The sequence below is a fragment of the Pongo pygmaeus genome, chromosome X (genome assembly GCF_028885625.2).
Source record: "Pongo pygmaeus isolate AG05252 chromosome X, NHGRI_mPonPyg2-v2.0_pri, whole genome shotgun sequence".
In the NCBI taxonomy this organism is placed as follows: Eukaryota; Metazoa; Chordata; class Mammalia; order Primates; family Hominidae; genus Pongo; species Pongo pygmaeus.
Window position 1 is genome coordinate 89,958,509 of NC_072396.2, and position 13,458 is coordinate 89,971,966.

Below are 13,458 nucleotides of genomic sequence, written 5' to 3' on the forward strand. Positions count from 1 at the left end.
AGAAAAATCCAATTTAGGTTATCTGTAACTAAATAAGGGAGCAAAAAGAACCCACACATTTCTCGTTGATCCTGCTAAGTACAACTAGGGCTGAATAAAATTCAGTAGGTTTCCAACATTATTTATATTTTAGAAGAATATCAGAGAAGTTGCCATAAGCCATGTAGTTGGTAACGTTTTGTAAAGAAACGAAGCCTAGATTTCACTTTCTGAATAACAGCCTCTAGAGAAGAGGAGCACAGGAAAGGAAATATCTTGGTTTTAGAGAATGAATAGCTTGACAAGGAGTCTTAAAACAACTTTGCTAGGCCAGGAGCGGTGGCTCACGCCTGTAATCCCAGCACTTTGGGAGGCCGAGGAGGGCGGATCACGAGGTCAGGAGTTGGAGACCAGCCTGGCCAATATGGTGAAACCCTGTCTCTACTAAAAAAAAAAAAAATATATATACATATATATATATATATATGTATATATAAATTATCCAGGCGCGGTGGCGCGCACCTGTTGTCCCAGTTACTCGGCCGAGGCAGGAGAATCGCTTGATCCCCGGAGGTGGAGGCTGCAGTGAGCCGAGATTGTGCCACTGCACTCTAGTCTGGGCGACAGAGTCAGAATCTGTCTCAAAACAAACAAAAACAACTTTGCTAAGGCGATCTAACCACCATATGCTGTGTGGAAAAGACCATTCCTTTTCCCTGGAATGTACCCTGCTTAGACATTTTGTTCTATAAGCTCTTAGTACGTTTGGAACACTTGATGAGTGGGGGAAGTGGAATCTTGTTTAGGACTGGAGCTCTAATCACTGGACCTTCAAAGCCAATGGAAGAGGAAGGAAAATGCACGTTCAAGAGTGCAAACCCTCGCCCTTTCCTCATATTCCGCGATGACTCTTTTGAGTCCTAAACAAACATTTCCTATCAATTTTAGCGGGGAGTAGGGCCAGGGCAATCTCGACACTAAGGGATGGGGACACAGACAAGTCTGTTCCAGGACAGTGGCGGAAGTGCCATAAAATGAGGCGTCCATCTGCCACCCACAAAGCAAGTCTCTCTGTTTCCCAAAGTGTTCACAGGCTCACTACGCTTCCTGAATGTCAGTGCGAGTTAGCAACCAGAACTCTGATGTGAGTATGATCTCGGACGCTTGTTCCTCTGCGCGCTGGGTAGGGGAAAATTTACACCAAGCGCGCTTAGGTGGGCTAAAGGGCTGAGCTGTTTACTTCTGAACTCGCTAGCGTCTTTCTCCCGGAAGCTAGGCGAAGCCACCTATTAGCCCCCGCAGAGTTTGAGAGCGATGCGCAAGTGGAATTGGAGCTGCCACCTCACTTTCCACGATCTAACCCGGTGTAAGGTGGCGGAAGGGGCATGGGGAGGCACGTTCAGGAGTCGCGCTTTGCGTTTCCATCCCGACACCAGCGGAGCGCGGAGCGGATGGGTTCACAGCATAGGCCACTTTGAGAACTCTGCGTGACATTTGGGAGTTCTCTCGTCTGGCTGAGAGGCGAGAAGCAGAGGCACCACACTGCCCCCTTCTCGGACTGGATCTCTGTTCTTCGTCGAGCCTGAACCCACTCAGGTAGTCGGACGCCGGCCAGGGAGTCTCCACCTCCTCGCCAGCGGCAGCCATTCGGAGCGCTCGGGCGCAGAAGGGGTGGGGCCCATTGGCTGTGGGACGCTGCCAGTCTCCGGAGGGGGTGTGGTGGGGGTGGGGTCTGGGGCGGCAGCGGGTCCTGGCTGCTCACTGTTTGCTGAGCTTGAGCGTGAGCCCGCTGCTGAAGACTTGCGAACAGTTCGGAGCCAGCGAGAGCGCGCCAGAGAGAGCGAGAGTGAGGGAGTGAGTGCGAGGGGATCTAGAGGAGTCAGGACGAGAAAGCGAGGGCCGGAGGACCCACGATTGAGACAGAGTGACCATGGCTGTCTCCGCATCTCCAGTGATCTCTGCAACTTCCAGCGGCGCCGGCGTCCCGGGGGGCTTATTCCGGGCCGAATCCCTGTACTCGACTCCAGGAGAGCCCCCTCGTCTTACTCCTAATATGATCAATAGTTTCATGGTTAATAACCACAGCAGCAGTGCCGGAGGCGGCGGCAGCGGCAACACCAACACCAACGAGTGCCGCATGGTCGACATGCATGGGATGAAGGTGGCTTCGTTCCTGATGGACGGCCAGGAACTGATCTGCCTGCCGCAAGTCTTTGATCTTTTTCTCAAGCACCTGGTGGGAGGTTTGCACACTGTGTACACCAAGCTGAAGAGACTGGATATATCCCCCGTGGTGTGTACTGTCGAGCAGGTCCGGATCCTCCGCGGGCTGGGGGCCATCCAGCCTGGGGTAAACCGCTGCAAACTCATCACCAGGAAAGACTTCGAAACTTTGTTCACCGATTGCACCAATGCCAGGTGAGACACTCGTTTCTTGGCTCTCCCACTTCTCTTACCCCTTTAGCCTCTTCTGCATGCCTCACCACCCTCATCCAACTTTGTTTGTAGAGTGAGTCTTAACTAGTTTGCTTCCATTCTTCACGCTGTAAATCGGTGGGGAAACAGGACTAGAAGCTTTCAATAATGCCGGTGCCTTCTAGTCCACGCTCAGTGTGCAAGGGCTTGGGTCTAAAAAAGTCCCGCACAAACTTGAGTTTGCAGTCGTCTATTGAAACTTTCCAGCCTTTTGCCCATATCTTGCATGGCTTTTGGCTGTTTGTGGTTATTTGTTAATTTCTCTATTTGGTTTTCTTTCCTGCTCTTTTGTGGCCGTACGGGTCGGATAGGTTTTCTTCTGAACACGGATACCAAGGGCTTTCTCTGGGGGCTGGCAGAGCTGTAAACTGGGCTCCTAAGCTGGCAAGCCAGAACACAGCATTTGGGGCATGCAGGAGGTGGGAAGTCTAGAATCCATCCCAGAGGGTGATTCGATCCCCATCCCGTGTGTTTGTTGTGAGAATGTGTGGGGTGTGTGGTGTTGTTGTTTGTGGTGGTGTTGGTGTGTGTGTGTGTGCGTGTGCAAGTGCGCGTGAGAACGTATGCTCATGCTTGCTGCGCAAAGCTCCCCAGTACACGATACAGGAAAGTCGATGGATACTATTTTTACAAAAGGACGAAGACAAATATCACTTTCCTGGGATCGTCCGTTTTGGGCTATCTGCAGAGGGCAATGTGGGGCATGAATCACTGTGGCTGGGACTGGATTGGAGGTTGGTGTACAAGTTGGCAGATTTTCTAGAGAGGATGCTCTCAGCTCTTCCAGGCGAACAGTTGGAAGGATCCCATTCCCTTAAAGATAGGATTCCTTAAATGATGATGGCCAGCTTCCCTGGTTGTAAGTGTACCTCCTTCATATCACAGTTTAGAAGTACACTAGTGAATAAATGTCCATTTGTATATGAGAAGCAAATTGTGTTCAATGTTTCTGAGTTTAAAAAGAAAAAAGTATACTTAAGATTATCTGACTTTTTAAACACCTGTGAATTAGTCTTCTAGTATTTATTCCATCTCCAGTTTGGTAACATCTCAGGAAAGCACAGATTGGGCACAAAAATCACCATCACGTGGTTAAAAGGAGCAAAGGATTTTGTTGTAAAACGGCACTACTGCTTATTATTTTGCAAAAATAAAATAGAATAAAAAACCAACAACTCTCTCAAAATGAACTTTAAATCATAAAATCTCTGGGTCTGTGAACTAAAACTGTAACAATTTGCCACATCTGTTGTAAAATCCAAATTGCCATGTATAGTTGAATGATACTGACAACTTGTAGGCAAACTGTTGCTTACTGCTGCAATAAGATAATGCTGCAGAACTTACAAGGGAACCTTTTTACTTCTTTTTTCTTCAATTGAGCAGTGTTTTTCTGTGTTCAAGCAATTAAACAGAAAACTATTTATGTGAGAACTCCTACCTGATTCATATTTAGGGCTTACAAAGCTGGTTTATTATATCAGCTTTTCTTAAGGAAGATAGATGGCCTTAAAACACAAAGGATAACAGCTCCCTCAATAAAACAGGCAATTATGGATTGTAAGAGTAAAAAGACAATTTTATTTCGACTACAAAGCATTTTATTAGTACGCAAACTAAAAAGGTTACAAGGGACTTCAGATAGTGGCCATCTAATTCATTTGTTGCCATCCAAAAACACTCAAACATTTAAGTAATTGCAGACATGAAAACCTATTCTCTTATTAACTCTCTCTCTTTATCAGTCTCTCATCTCCCCATCCCTGTTCTTTGTCTCTTGCCCCTCTCCCGTCTCTAAAAATGCCCATTCTTAAAGTGGAACAATTATTACACTTAGGAAATTCTTCCTTCCTCAATTAATTTGCACATTCTTGAGAAAAACCTATGATCATGATTTTCAAATAAATAGATTAGTATTTTAATATGATTTTGATACTTTTCTCTATAAATGGAAAGTTTTCCTAATTTTTATTAGAGCTACTTACTAAAAAAAAATCCAGGGGCAGGTGATCTTGTAATATTTTTGGACCCTGTTATACCATGTATTTTTAGGTTATTATTTTTATCTAATTAGCTTTTATTTACTGCTTATCATGCAATAGTAACTTTTCATGTGTGTGAATTGCTTTTGTGTATGTGTGTGTATAAAGGTGATAGAGAAATATTAAATATGTAGGAAGAAATAGATCTGTGATGTGATGCATGTGCCTTTTATTGCATTTTCTTTTCTTTATGGGTATTTGGTTTATTATATTCATATTTTAAAACTGTGTTACAAGTATTGCAATTTTATTAATTGTAAAAATTTACGAAGTATATTCTATGAGTGCAATCCATCAGTGAAGATGAGGAAAGCTACTAGAAACACACCTAAATTGCAATTTTAGATAGAAGACAACCACAATTTCTGGGAAAAATCTAATTAATGATAAAATGATATCAACAAATTTTACTGATTCGAAGTGCCCTCCTAACCACATTATTAAAATTACAAAATATAATAATGCATTTAATAAACGCTTTATGACCTTAGGTAAGATTTACAGAAATGTATACTTTAAGTTACTTCCAAAATCTGAATTTTTAAAGAAAATTGCGAAATTTTTAGATCAACATTATTTCTGTGACTTTTCTATTCAGTGGAAAGAAAGATAAGGGATGTAAATAGGAAAGAAGTCCAAAAGAGACAAAGTAAGGTAGATGAGACTCGAGGCCAGTGAGAGAGTAGAAATGCAGGAAAAGAGCAGAGTGATGCCTTGAGACAGAGTGAAAGATGGAACAGAAGAGCTTATAGAGATGCCCCAAGATCAGTGATGTACCAATGGAGATCTGGCTAAAGAGGATTGTCCTTCAGGACTCATGACTTCTTAGTGCTTCTAGCTAAGAGCAGGGAGGGAAGTGCAAGGAAAAAGTAAATGTTTAGCAAATGGAAACTCTTAAACACTATTCTTATTTCAAAGAAGAGATTCATCTTCATCGCTTGATGGATAAATGTTCATAATATGTTGTTGAATGGAAGGCCTATTTGTAATGGTGTCATTGGCAATTTTCTCTTCCTGTATAATAAACATTTCTTCTCCTCTCTGTTGAGTATGTGGGGAAGAGTACAAGTCTTGACTTAGAGCATTTGGAATGCTTTCTGCGCTATCCCAGAACACACAAAATGGACTGTTTTCAAATTGGTCATTTTCAAGGACCTTAAGGTATTCCCACTAAGTGACATTTTGATTTGCTTCAGTGCCCATTATGTGCACTGAAGAAAAATGAATGAGTGAAATATATACATAATTGTTTCTTTGATAGTACTGAAAGTCACAGCAAGAACTACCAGTGCTTTATATTAACTATTTTGTTGTTAGCCAATTATCAAAATATTCAGTTGTCTTCCTAGAAAATAAGTTAAGAAATAATATCTGCTTCAACTACTAGAGAGGTAGTAAGATTAAAACTCTTGACCATTCATTGTTCTGTTCGACAAGTCAAGGTTTCCATCACTGTAATTTCAAAGAACTGTACAACATTTTTCCTTCATGACTGTTAACTTCCAAAATTAATTATAAGGATATGATTTTGAGGATTATTTTTTAAATGATGATAAAAATAATCAACACTAAGTTGGAAAAATTACTATACTGTTTTGGATTTTGTTTTTGCAGATAAAGCACTGTGATTTCTGTTTAATATTTTGTGCAAGAAAACTTAGAGTTTTTAATACCAGAGAGAACAGGCAGGTTTAGAAAGTAAATGTTGACAATTTTCACTCTTATGCAATAGATTTTTCTTACTAAATTCTCCTAAGTTTAATGCAGCAGTAAAATAGTAAATTAAAAATTGTTTTTCCTAAATATGAAAATTACTAAACAATCAATAAATTTTAGTGTTTCTCTTTTTACCTACCTATCAATATAAAAGTAAAATATTGTCAGATTTCATGACCAGCATTTAATTTGGTTTGAGGACCAACTGATTAAATGTTATTCGGTCATTTAGAGTTAAATGGGTGCTTGAAGAAACAAGAAAGTATGATTAAGAAAATATTTTAGTAATGCATTTGGAGACATGATTCAACATGTATTCAAACAAATAGAATTCAGTTTTTAAAGTTAAAATTTCCAATTGTAGTTTCTTGTTATTTTGATGGTATATAAACAGAACATAAATACGGTTTTATATTAAAGAGATTTTTAATATCAAAGCACATTTTACAACATTTTAAAACTATTTTCAAATACTAGAAATATGGTTATTATGAGCACTCAATGAGTTTGGCTTTGTAGTCACACCTGATGAGTACTTTATAGTTCATGATCCATACAGAGTAGCATAATTTACTTTGAAAATTTATGTTTTACATTTACAGTTAGGCAATGTCAAATTTTTGCAGAACTTGAATCACTTTCCTGAGCTAATATTTTGCATGGCTTACATTTTCAGTAATGATAAAAACATTTTAGAAAAGAATCTGTGTAGTAAATGCACATTTTATTCTATAGGACGATGAAAAGATAGTCATATTGTCTGTTAAAAGCAGCCACATGGTCAACAATGCTCTGTCCTTTATGAGAAGAATGATGTCAAGATTATAATTAAAGCAATTATAATTATATGCCAATGCATAGACTTTCCATGTTTACATTCATTTTAAATATATGCTTCTGAATAACCAACAGTTGTGTATTTAACTACTTTAGCTTGTATTCATATGTGCCTCACTCATTTATTAGGTGATGGATACTACATTAAAGAAATGATCCATGACATGATGCAGTATATCTTTGGATTTTTATGTATCATATTATCCTCAATGTATAGCACATGAATGTCAATAAATAATTAGGACATGATGGTCTTCAGACATTAATGTTTTATATGGTTTTACACAGGAAATATCTAGTACCTATAGAAGATATCAAGTCTGAATTATTTGATGCTTTCTTAGGTAACCTTATTTTGTCTTAATGAAATTCATAGATGTCTTTAACATGCTTCTAGCAGACAAATCTAATTGTGAAAAGCCTAATCACAACATGTTATATTTCAGTTGGTAATCTAGCTCTCCAGTGGCACTTTATCTTATGCATTTAGAGATACAAATGATTTGGGGTTATCTACTCTCTACATTTTAAATATGTATTAAAACCATCCTAATTGATCCAAAACTGAAAATATTATGTTTTTGTGAAAAAGACATCAAACCTTTCCCTCAAAGCAAAACAATTAGGTATTAATGATATTCTTGTTGCATATTCAAAAAGCCTTTGGTTGCATTTATTTCCTCATTTTCTTCCCTTTCACCATCTCAACCTGCAAAACTCTTCACTGTCACTTCAGATCACACAATTCTAAAAAGATAAAACAACATTTAAACACATTTGCTTTGGAAGGGAAATTGAGCATTTGTACCCAATAAGCCTGATTGTGGAACTGCATGCAAATTGTGTTTTGATTTATCTCTTTTACACTTTTTTCCATTTGAATTGATCTTGCATTAATTTCACCAAGCGGCTCTGTGAGGCTGCAGATGTTGCCCTGTGTTTAATAAATCAATGAGACAGATCTGAATGAATCACTTCAGATGGATTCTCTGCTGGGTTTGATGTCTAGATGTTATTCTTAGCTTGTTATCATGACAGATGCATTAATGTTCCCATACACTGCCAGCAATGTCAAAGAGATTGAAGCTTTTAAAGTGGCGGCATCCCTTTTTCCATTTTCTGCTAGAACAACTAAATTTATTTTATTTGAGAATCAGAGAAAAATACCAAATCAATCTTAAGATTTTTCATGGGAAAGAGTCTCAATACTCATGCTATATTGTGAACTATTCCAAAATGGTGGAAATCAACATATTAAAGCCTAAATATAGTGTAGCTGCCTAATAGTGCCTCTACATTTATATTTAATCATAGGAGGAAAAATAAGAATTAGTAATATATGATTGGGACACATTGAAAGTGTCACTATAAATAGAATAATACTGTATCCAAATTGATTACAGAAGGGTGTTAGTTTTTAAATCCTTACTAATAAGCTTTTTGTTGGCTTAATGCAGCTGCAATATACTCTTATGAAGGGATTTAGAACCCCTTCAGGATTTAACATTTTTTTAGCAGAAAGGAGACAGCCTGTCCGTTGTGTATTCATCATTTATTCACTTTGTAATGCTGAAAATCCCAGGAAAGTTTATTTCATTTTAATATATTTATATTCTTGGTAATTATTTGTAAATCATAAATTATCCAGTAGCAATAAATGCTACTTTTATAGTTTAATTTCTTAAACTATAGAAAAGCATATGGTCACCAAAAGGAACTTTGATATAACGCTAGTGAAATTCATTACTTACCTGCATTAAATATCATAACTACCATACTTCATTTCATTTAACCCATGGCTTTGTTTCCTTGATTCTGAGAGAGAAACAATGCTGTCAATTGATGTGAAATATTTTGAATTTAATATTGTAGGTGATATAACTTTTCAGTTAGTCTGATATTTGAAAATGCAAATTTTAAAAAGAAGGTTCAAATTTTCTCTTATTCAGCTTTCTGAAGAATATATATTTTAAAAATCAGTTTTTAGAAGTAGATCCTCTTTGAAAGCCTATACAGTATTCCTTAATCATAATTTTATTCCTACCTTTATTAGAATAGGAAAACAGTAAACACCGTTAAATGATACTATTTAGATCTCAAATTCAGGAAAAAATGTATCTCCAGTGGTTAGGCTAATAATGTTGGATGTTTATGATACGTATACTATTATCTATGGTGGAGTTTAAAGAAAAGTTGAAAATGAACTTCAATACATTATGGACAATAGTTAACTTTTTTTTCAATGTTTCTTTAAAATGTGTAAATGCCTTTATGGTGGTATCTCACCACATCCTTCTTCAACACTAAATTTGTATGTTAAAATTGGTGAAAATATTATACTGAGACTGTGAATTTAAGAAGTAACACAAATTGTTTTATGCAAAATTGAATATATTTTAAGAAAAAGATATCTTTATCAATACCTATCATGGTATCCTTAAAAAAGAACTGAATTTGTTACATAAAACAAAACCTTGGGTTTATAATAATAATTTCTGAGGAGTCATTTTTAACTCCAGTAATTTTCTTTGAAAAGGTTCATTAAGCCTAATATTCTGTTTATATTAGACATTTAATTCACATTTGTTGAATGAATACGACTATGCATACACATATACATACATTTATTCCTCTTATCAGAATTCTTTGCAGTATATGACGTTCCTTAACCAAAGGTAAGAAATAGTTAAATAAAGTATGCAGTTATTGAAGAGATACTAATCCTGAAATTTTAAATCCAATATAAAACAATTTGTAATCATGCCATAAACCTTTCACAAATACACATGTGAAGGTATCAAAATCTAATATATGAACTTAGAATATTTGAAATGAAGTATATTTTCAAAGCAAGTATGACTTCTTGATATTTCCCTTAGGTGAAAACCCAGTAGAGATGCTCAAATATTATGAAAAGGCAAGAATTAATAAATAAAGTGAGCCTGAGACCATAAAATGATTATTGGTGATTTAGATTTATACTACTTGATATGAACACTAACCCTTGTGGCAGTTGACTTGTGATCCTGTTTTCAAACAGTAAATGCATGCGTATTCAAAATGAGTTGGTAAAAGGAGGGTTTTCCTCCCTTCTTTCTAGTCTGTGAATATAATACAAATATATGTTAAAAAGAATGATTTGATTTTTTTCCTGAATAATCTTAAGACCCAATCCAATGGAAACTCAAATTTGCATGAAGTATCTTCCTCACCACCCATTTAAAAGAATAACTTAGTTCTTTCAGGTGTAATTAATTTTGAAGAGTAAAATTTCCTTTAATCTAGGAACCCTGAAGTTGAAACTACTAGTATCTGTGTTCTATTTTGACCCATCACAATTACTTTGTTTATTAGAGCAAATTGTAGTGGAAACTTTGTAATTATACTACTGGAAAAAGTATATGGTACAGGAAAGTTTAAAAAATAATAAGCCACAGTATTTTTATTGCTATATAATCTTTTTATTTTTAAATAAATTGACTGTTTAATGGTGTGTAATGTAGTGTGTATACAAAGGTATATAGCATTCGATTGCAATTGTGTACAACCATCTTATCAGGTTGCTGGCAACTACTAGCTAGTAACAGCATTTGGGCTACATTTAGTCTATCTGCTATTTATGTGATGGGTTAAAAAGAAAAAAGTAATATTGATCTGTCGCCGGATTAAAGTTTGAAATGGGCAACAGCCTGAACACAAAAGCCTTTTTTTTATGATTTCTCAGCTTGCCATTGATCTAGTTTTATTGCATTCATTATTTATTAAAAGAATTTGCAAGCTAAACATAACGTTAAGCTAGTTTGCACACAGGGACCGCACTTAGGAAATTGAATGGAAATTGCATTAGAGATGAACATCTGTGCTATTTTTCCACTCATGTGTTTATGGGTTTGTATAAAAGGTGTATTGGATTAACAGTTATAACCATTATAGCTTACAACAATATGTTAGTTTCTGAGCTTTCAGTTATTTTGAGAGAAGTCTCTCTCTCATGTTTGTCTAAAAAGTATAGTACTATCATCACAAACAATATTAATTATGTATTTATTTTTATGAACAGTATTTAGAAAAATTTATTTTTATTATCATACTGTTAATGCATTATGTATGTTATGTATACATTATGAGATATCCTGCTATACTGAAGTAAAAACATTTTGAAAACACATGTAATTATCATATAAGACTGTACTATCTCTTAATGGCCTTTGGTAACAGGGTATATAGGTGCAATTACAGAGCACCTATTTTAAGAATCTTGAGTTTAATGCCATATTAAAGCATACTAAATTCACAGAAACTATATAAAAACTTTAATATGATAAAAAAGATCATCCATAAAATATTATATATGTAGTCAAAGCCTTGATCATTCTAAAATGATAGTAAATGTGCAGACACTGAAGACTTGCTCTATATAACACTACTGATGATAAGATGGGATGCATTATGATATGGTTCCCTTTTTGGGTTCAATCCAAGGAAGTTTAATTACCAAACCTCAAGTTGACCTCCCCAGAGGACATAAGTTAGACGGCAGTGCGTATGGGTTTTTTTTGTGTGTGTGTGTGTTTTGTTTTTGTTTTTGTTTGGGACAAGGTCTGGCTCTGTCACCCAGGCAGGAGCGCAGTGGCAACCAGTGAGTATGTCTTTTGCTGTATTGTCTTTAAGCTGTAGACGTTTGGAAAATTCATGTCTATTTAATTATTGGAATTTAAATAAAAACTTCTTCACAACCATTTTGATCGCTCATGATTAGATTTGTTATGATAGCCTGTGTGTGTGTGTGTGTGTGTGTGTGTGTGTGTGTGCGTGTGTGTGTCTATCCAGCACTTATTAAAGGTATTCTTTGTGGTGCCAGGCAGTGGTCTAGGTGCTAGGTGCTGTGAATGAAATGAACAAAACAGTCTGTTCTTTCATGGACCATACAGACTACCATCATCCTATCGTTAGCTTAGGGTATATAAGCTGTATTATCCCTCCTATTATATTTACTAAATTATGAAATATTTGAGATTACAAAATTTTGCCACATCTATTATTGAATAATCCTTAAATTTCCTTTCCCATATCTGCCTCATGCATTATATCAGTAAACATTAGACTCTTTTTCAGTCTTCAGAATTATACCAGAAAAGTCCAACTAAAAATAGTCAGTTATTAAGATACAAAACAAGGTATTTTAGTTTTATGAGTGCAGAACGTGTTCTTATCTTATAAAGTACACATAAAAAGGAGCATGAAATAAAACATGTATTTCCACTTAAGAATGACCATAGTTAATTGACCTTAGTAACTTTTTATGATATATATTTGTTAAAAGGGATATGAATTCTTAAAATTCATAAAGTTAATCAATCCATGAGACACATGTTTTTGTTATAAAACATGCAACTGTGGATTTTTAAAAAAATTTGTTAAAAAGCTTGCTTTGATTTGTGTTAAGTGTTTTAAACTAGTAAGATCCTCAATCTTAGAGCATCATTTGCTTTGCATGTGGTCCTATCCAATATTATGCCAAAAATTAAAACAGAGATGACAGTTGTTTATTTTTGTTCATCCAGAGTACATGGACCCTTAAATATGTTACATTTAAATGTAAATAACTTTACAAAACCAGATTATTTGCAAACACGTATAATTAAATGTTTAATGTTACTGTTAAGCTTGCTGCTTTGAAAATATCCTGTAATCTGCTAAACTTCTAAATTTATTTTGTAGAAAAATCTGTGAGTTCCCTCTAGGTTTTTATCTGAGGTATGCAAAAGGGGAATTTGTTCATAGAAAAAAAATTACTCCATAGTACATTTTATGCAAAGCATACAATCTTTAGGTCTCACTTTATAAGCCAATTAGCATATTCACTTTAAACATGATATTTTCCAATTCAATTCATTTCAACAAATATTTAGTAAGCACCTGCTATGTGCAAGGCTCCTTATCAGGGGAAGTGGTGATACTAAGAACTTGCCACATTCTTATTGTCTCATCTCCAGATTATCTAGGTTGAGTTTTATTGTTTCATGGTTAACTCTCAGCTAACCTACATTAGTGGAAGGAAGAGTACACAATACATATAATTCAAAAACGTGGAAAATTAAAATAACATTGATTTGGCTTTGCAGTGGATTATAAAATGTTCTCAGCATATTTACCTGTCTAAATATATTTTACTTATTCTAATATTAAATTTTATTTACCTTTTTCTCATTAAACTCTGTTTATTGGGTCTCAAAATTGTGTGACAGATTTTGATCAAGTTGTTTCCATTAAAAAGTACTGATTTTAAAAACTAATAACTTAAAACTGCCACATGTAAAAAAAAAAAACAAAAAAAAAAGTGGTCCACAAAACATTCTGCCTTCCTTCTGAAGATTTTACAATGCATTGTTATCATTAACCAGTCTTT

General features: G+C 35.7%; 1 protein-coding gene across 1 annotated transcript in view; it reads left to right on the forward strand.

Moving 5' to 3' along the window:
• The first annotated feature begins 1,739 nt into the window (after positions 1–1,739).
• The window catches only part of DACH2 (dachshund family transcription factor 2), a 672,782-nt gene continuing 661,063 nt past the window's right edge, over positions 1,740–13,458 (forward strand). The window contains exon 1 of the mRNA XM_054470661.1: positions 1,740–2,397. Coding sequence (XP_054326636.1) covers positions 1,910–2,397 — 488 coding nt within the window. The 5' untranslated portion in view covers positions 1,740–1,909. The remainder of the gene's footprint in view (positions 2,398–13,458) is intronic.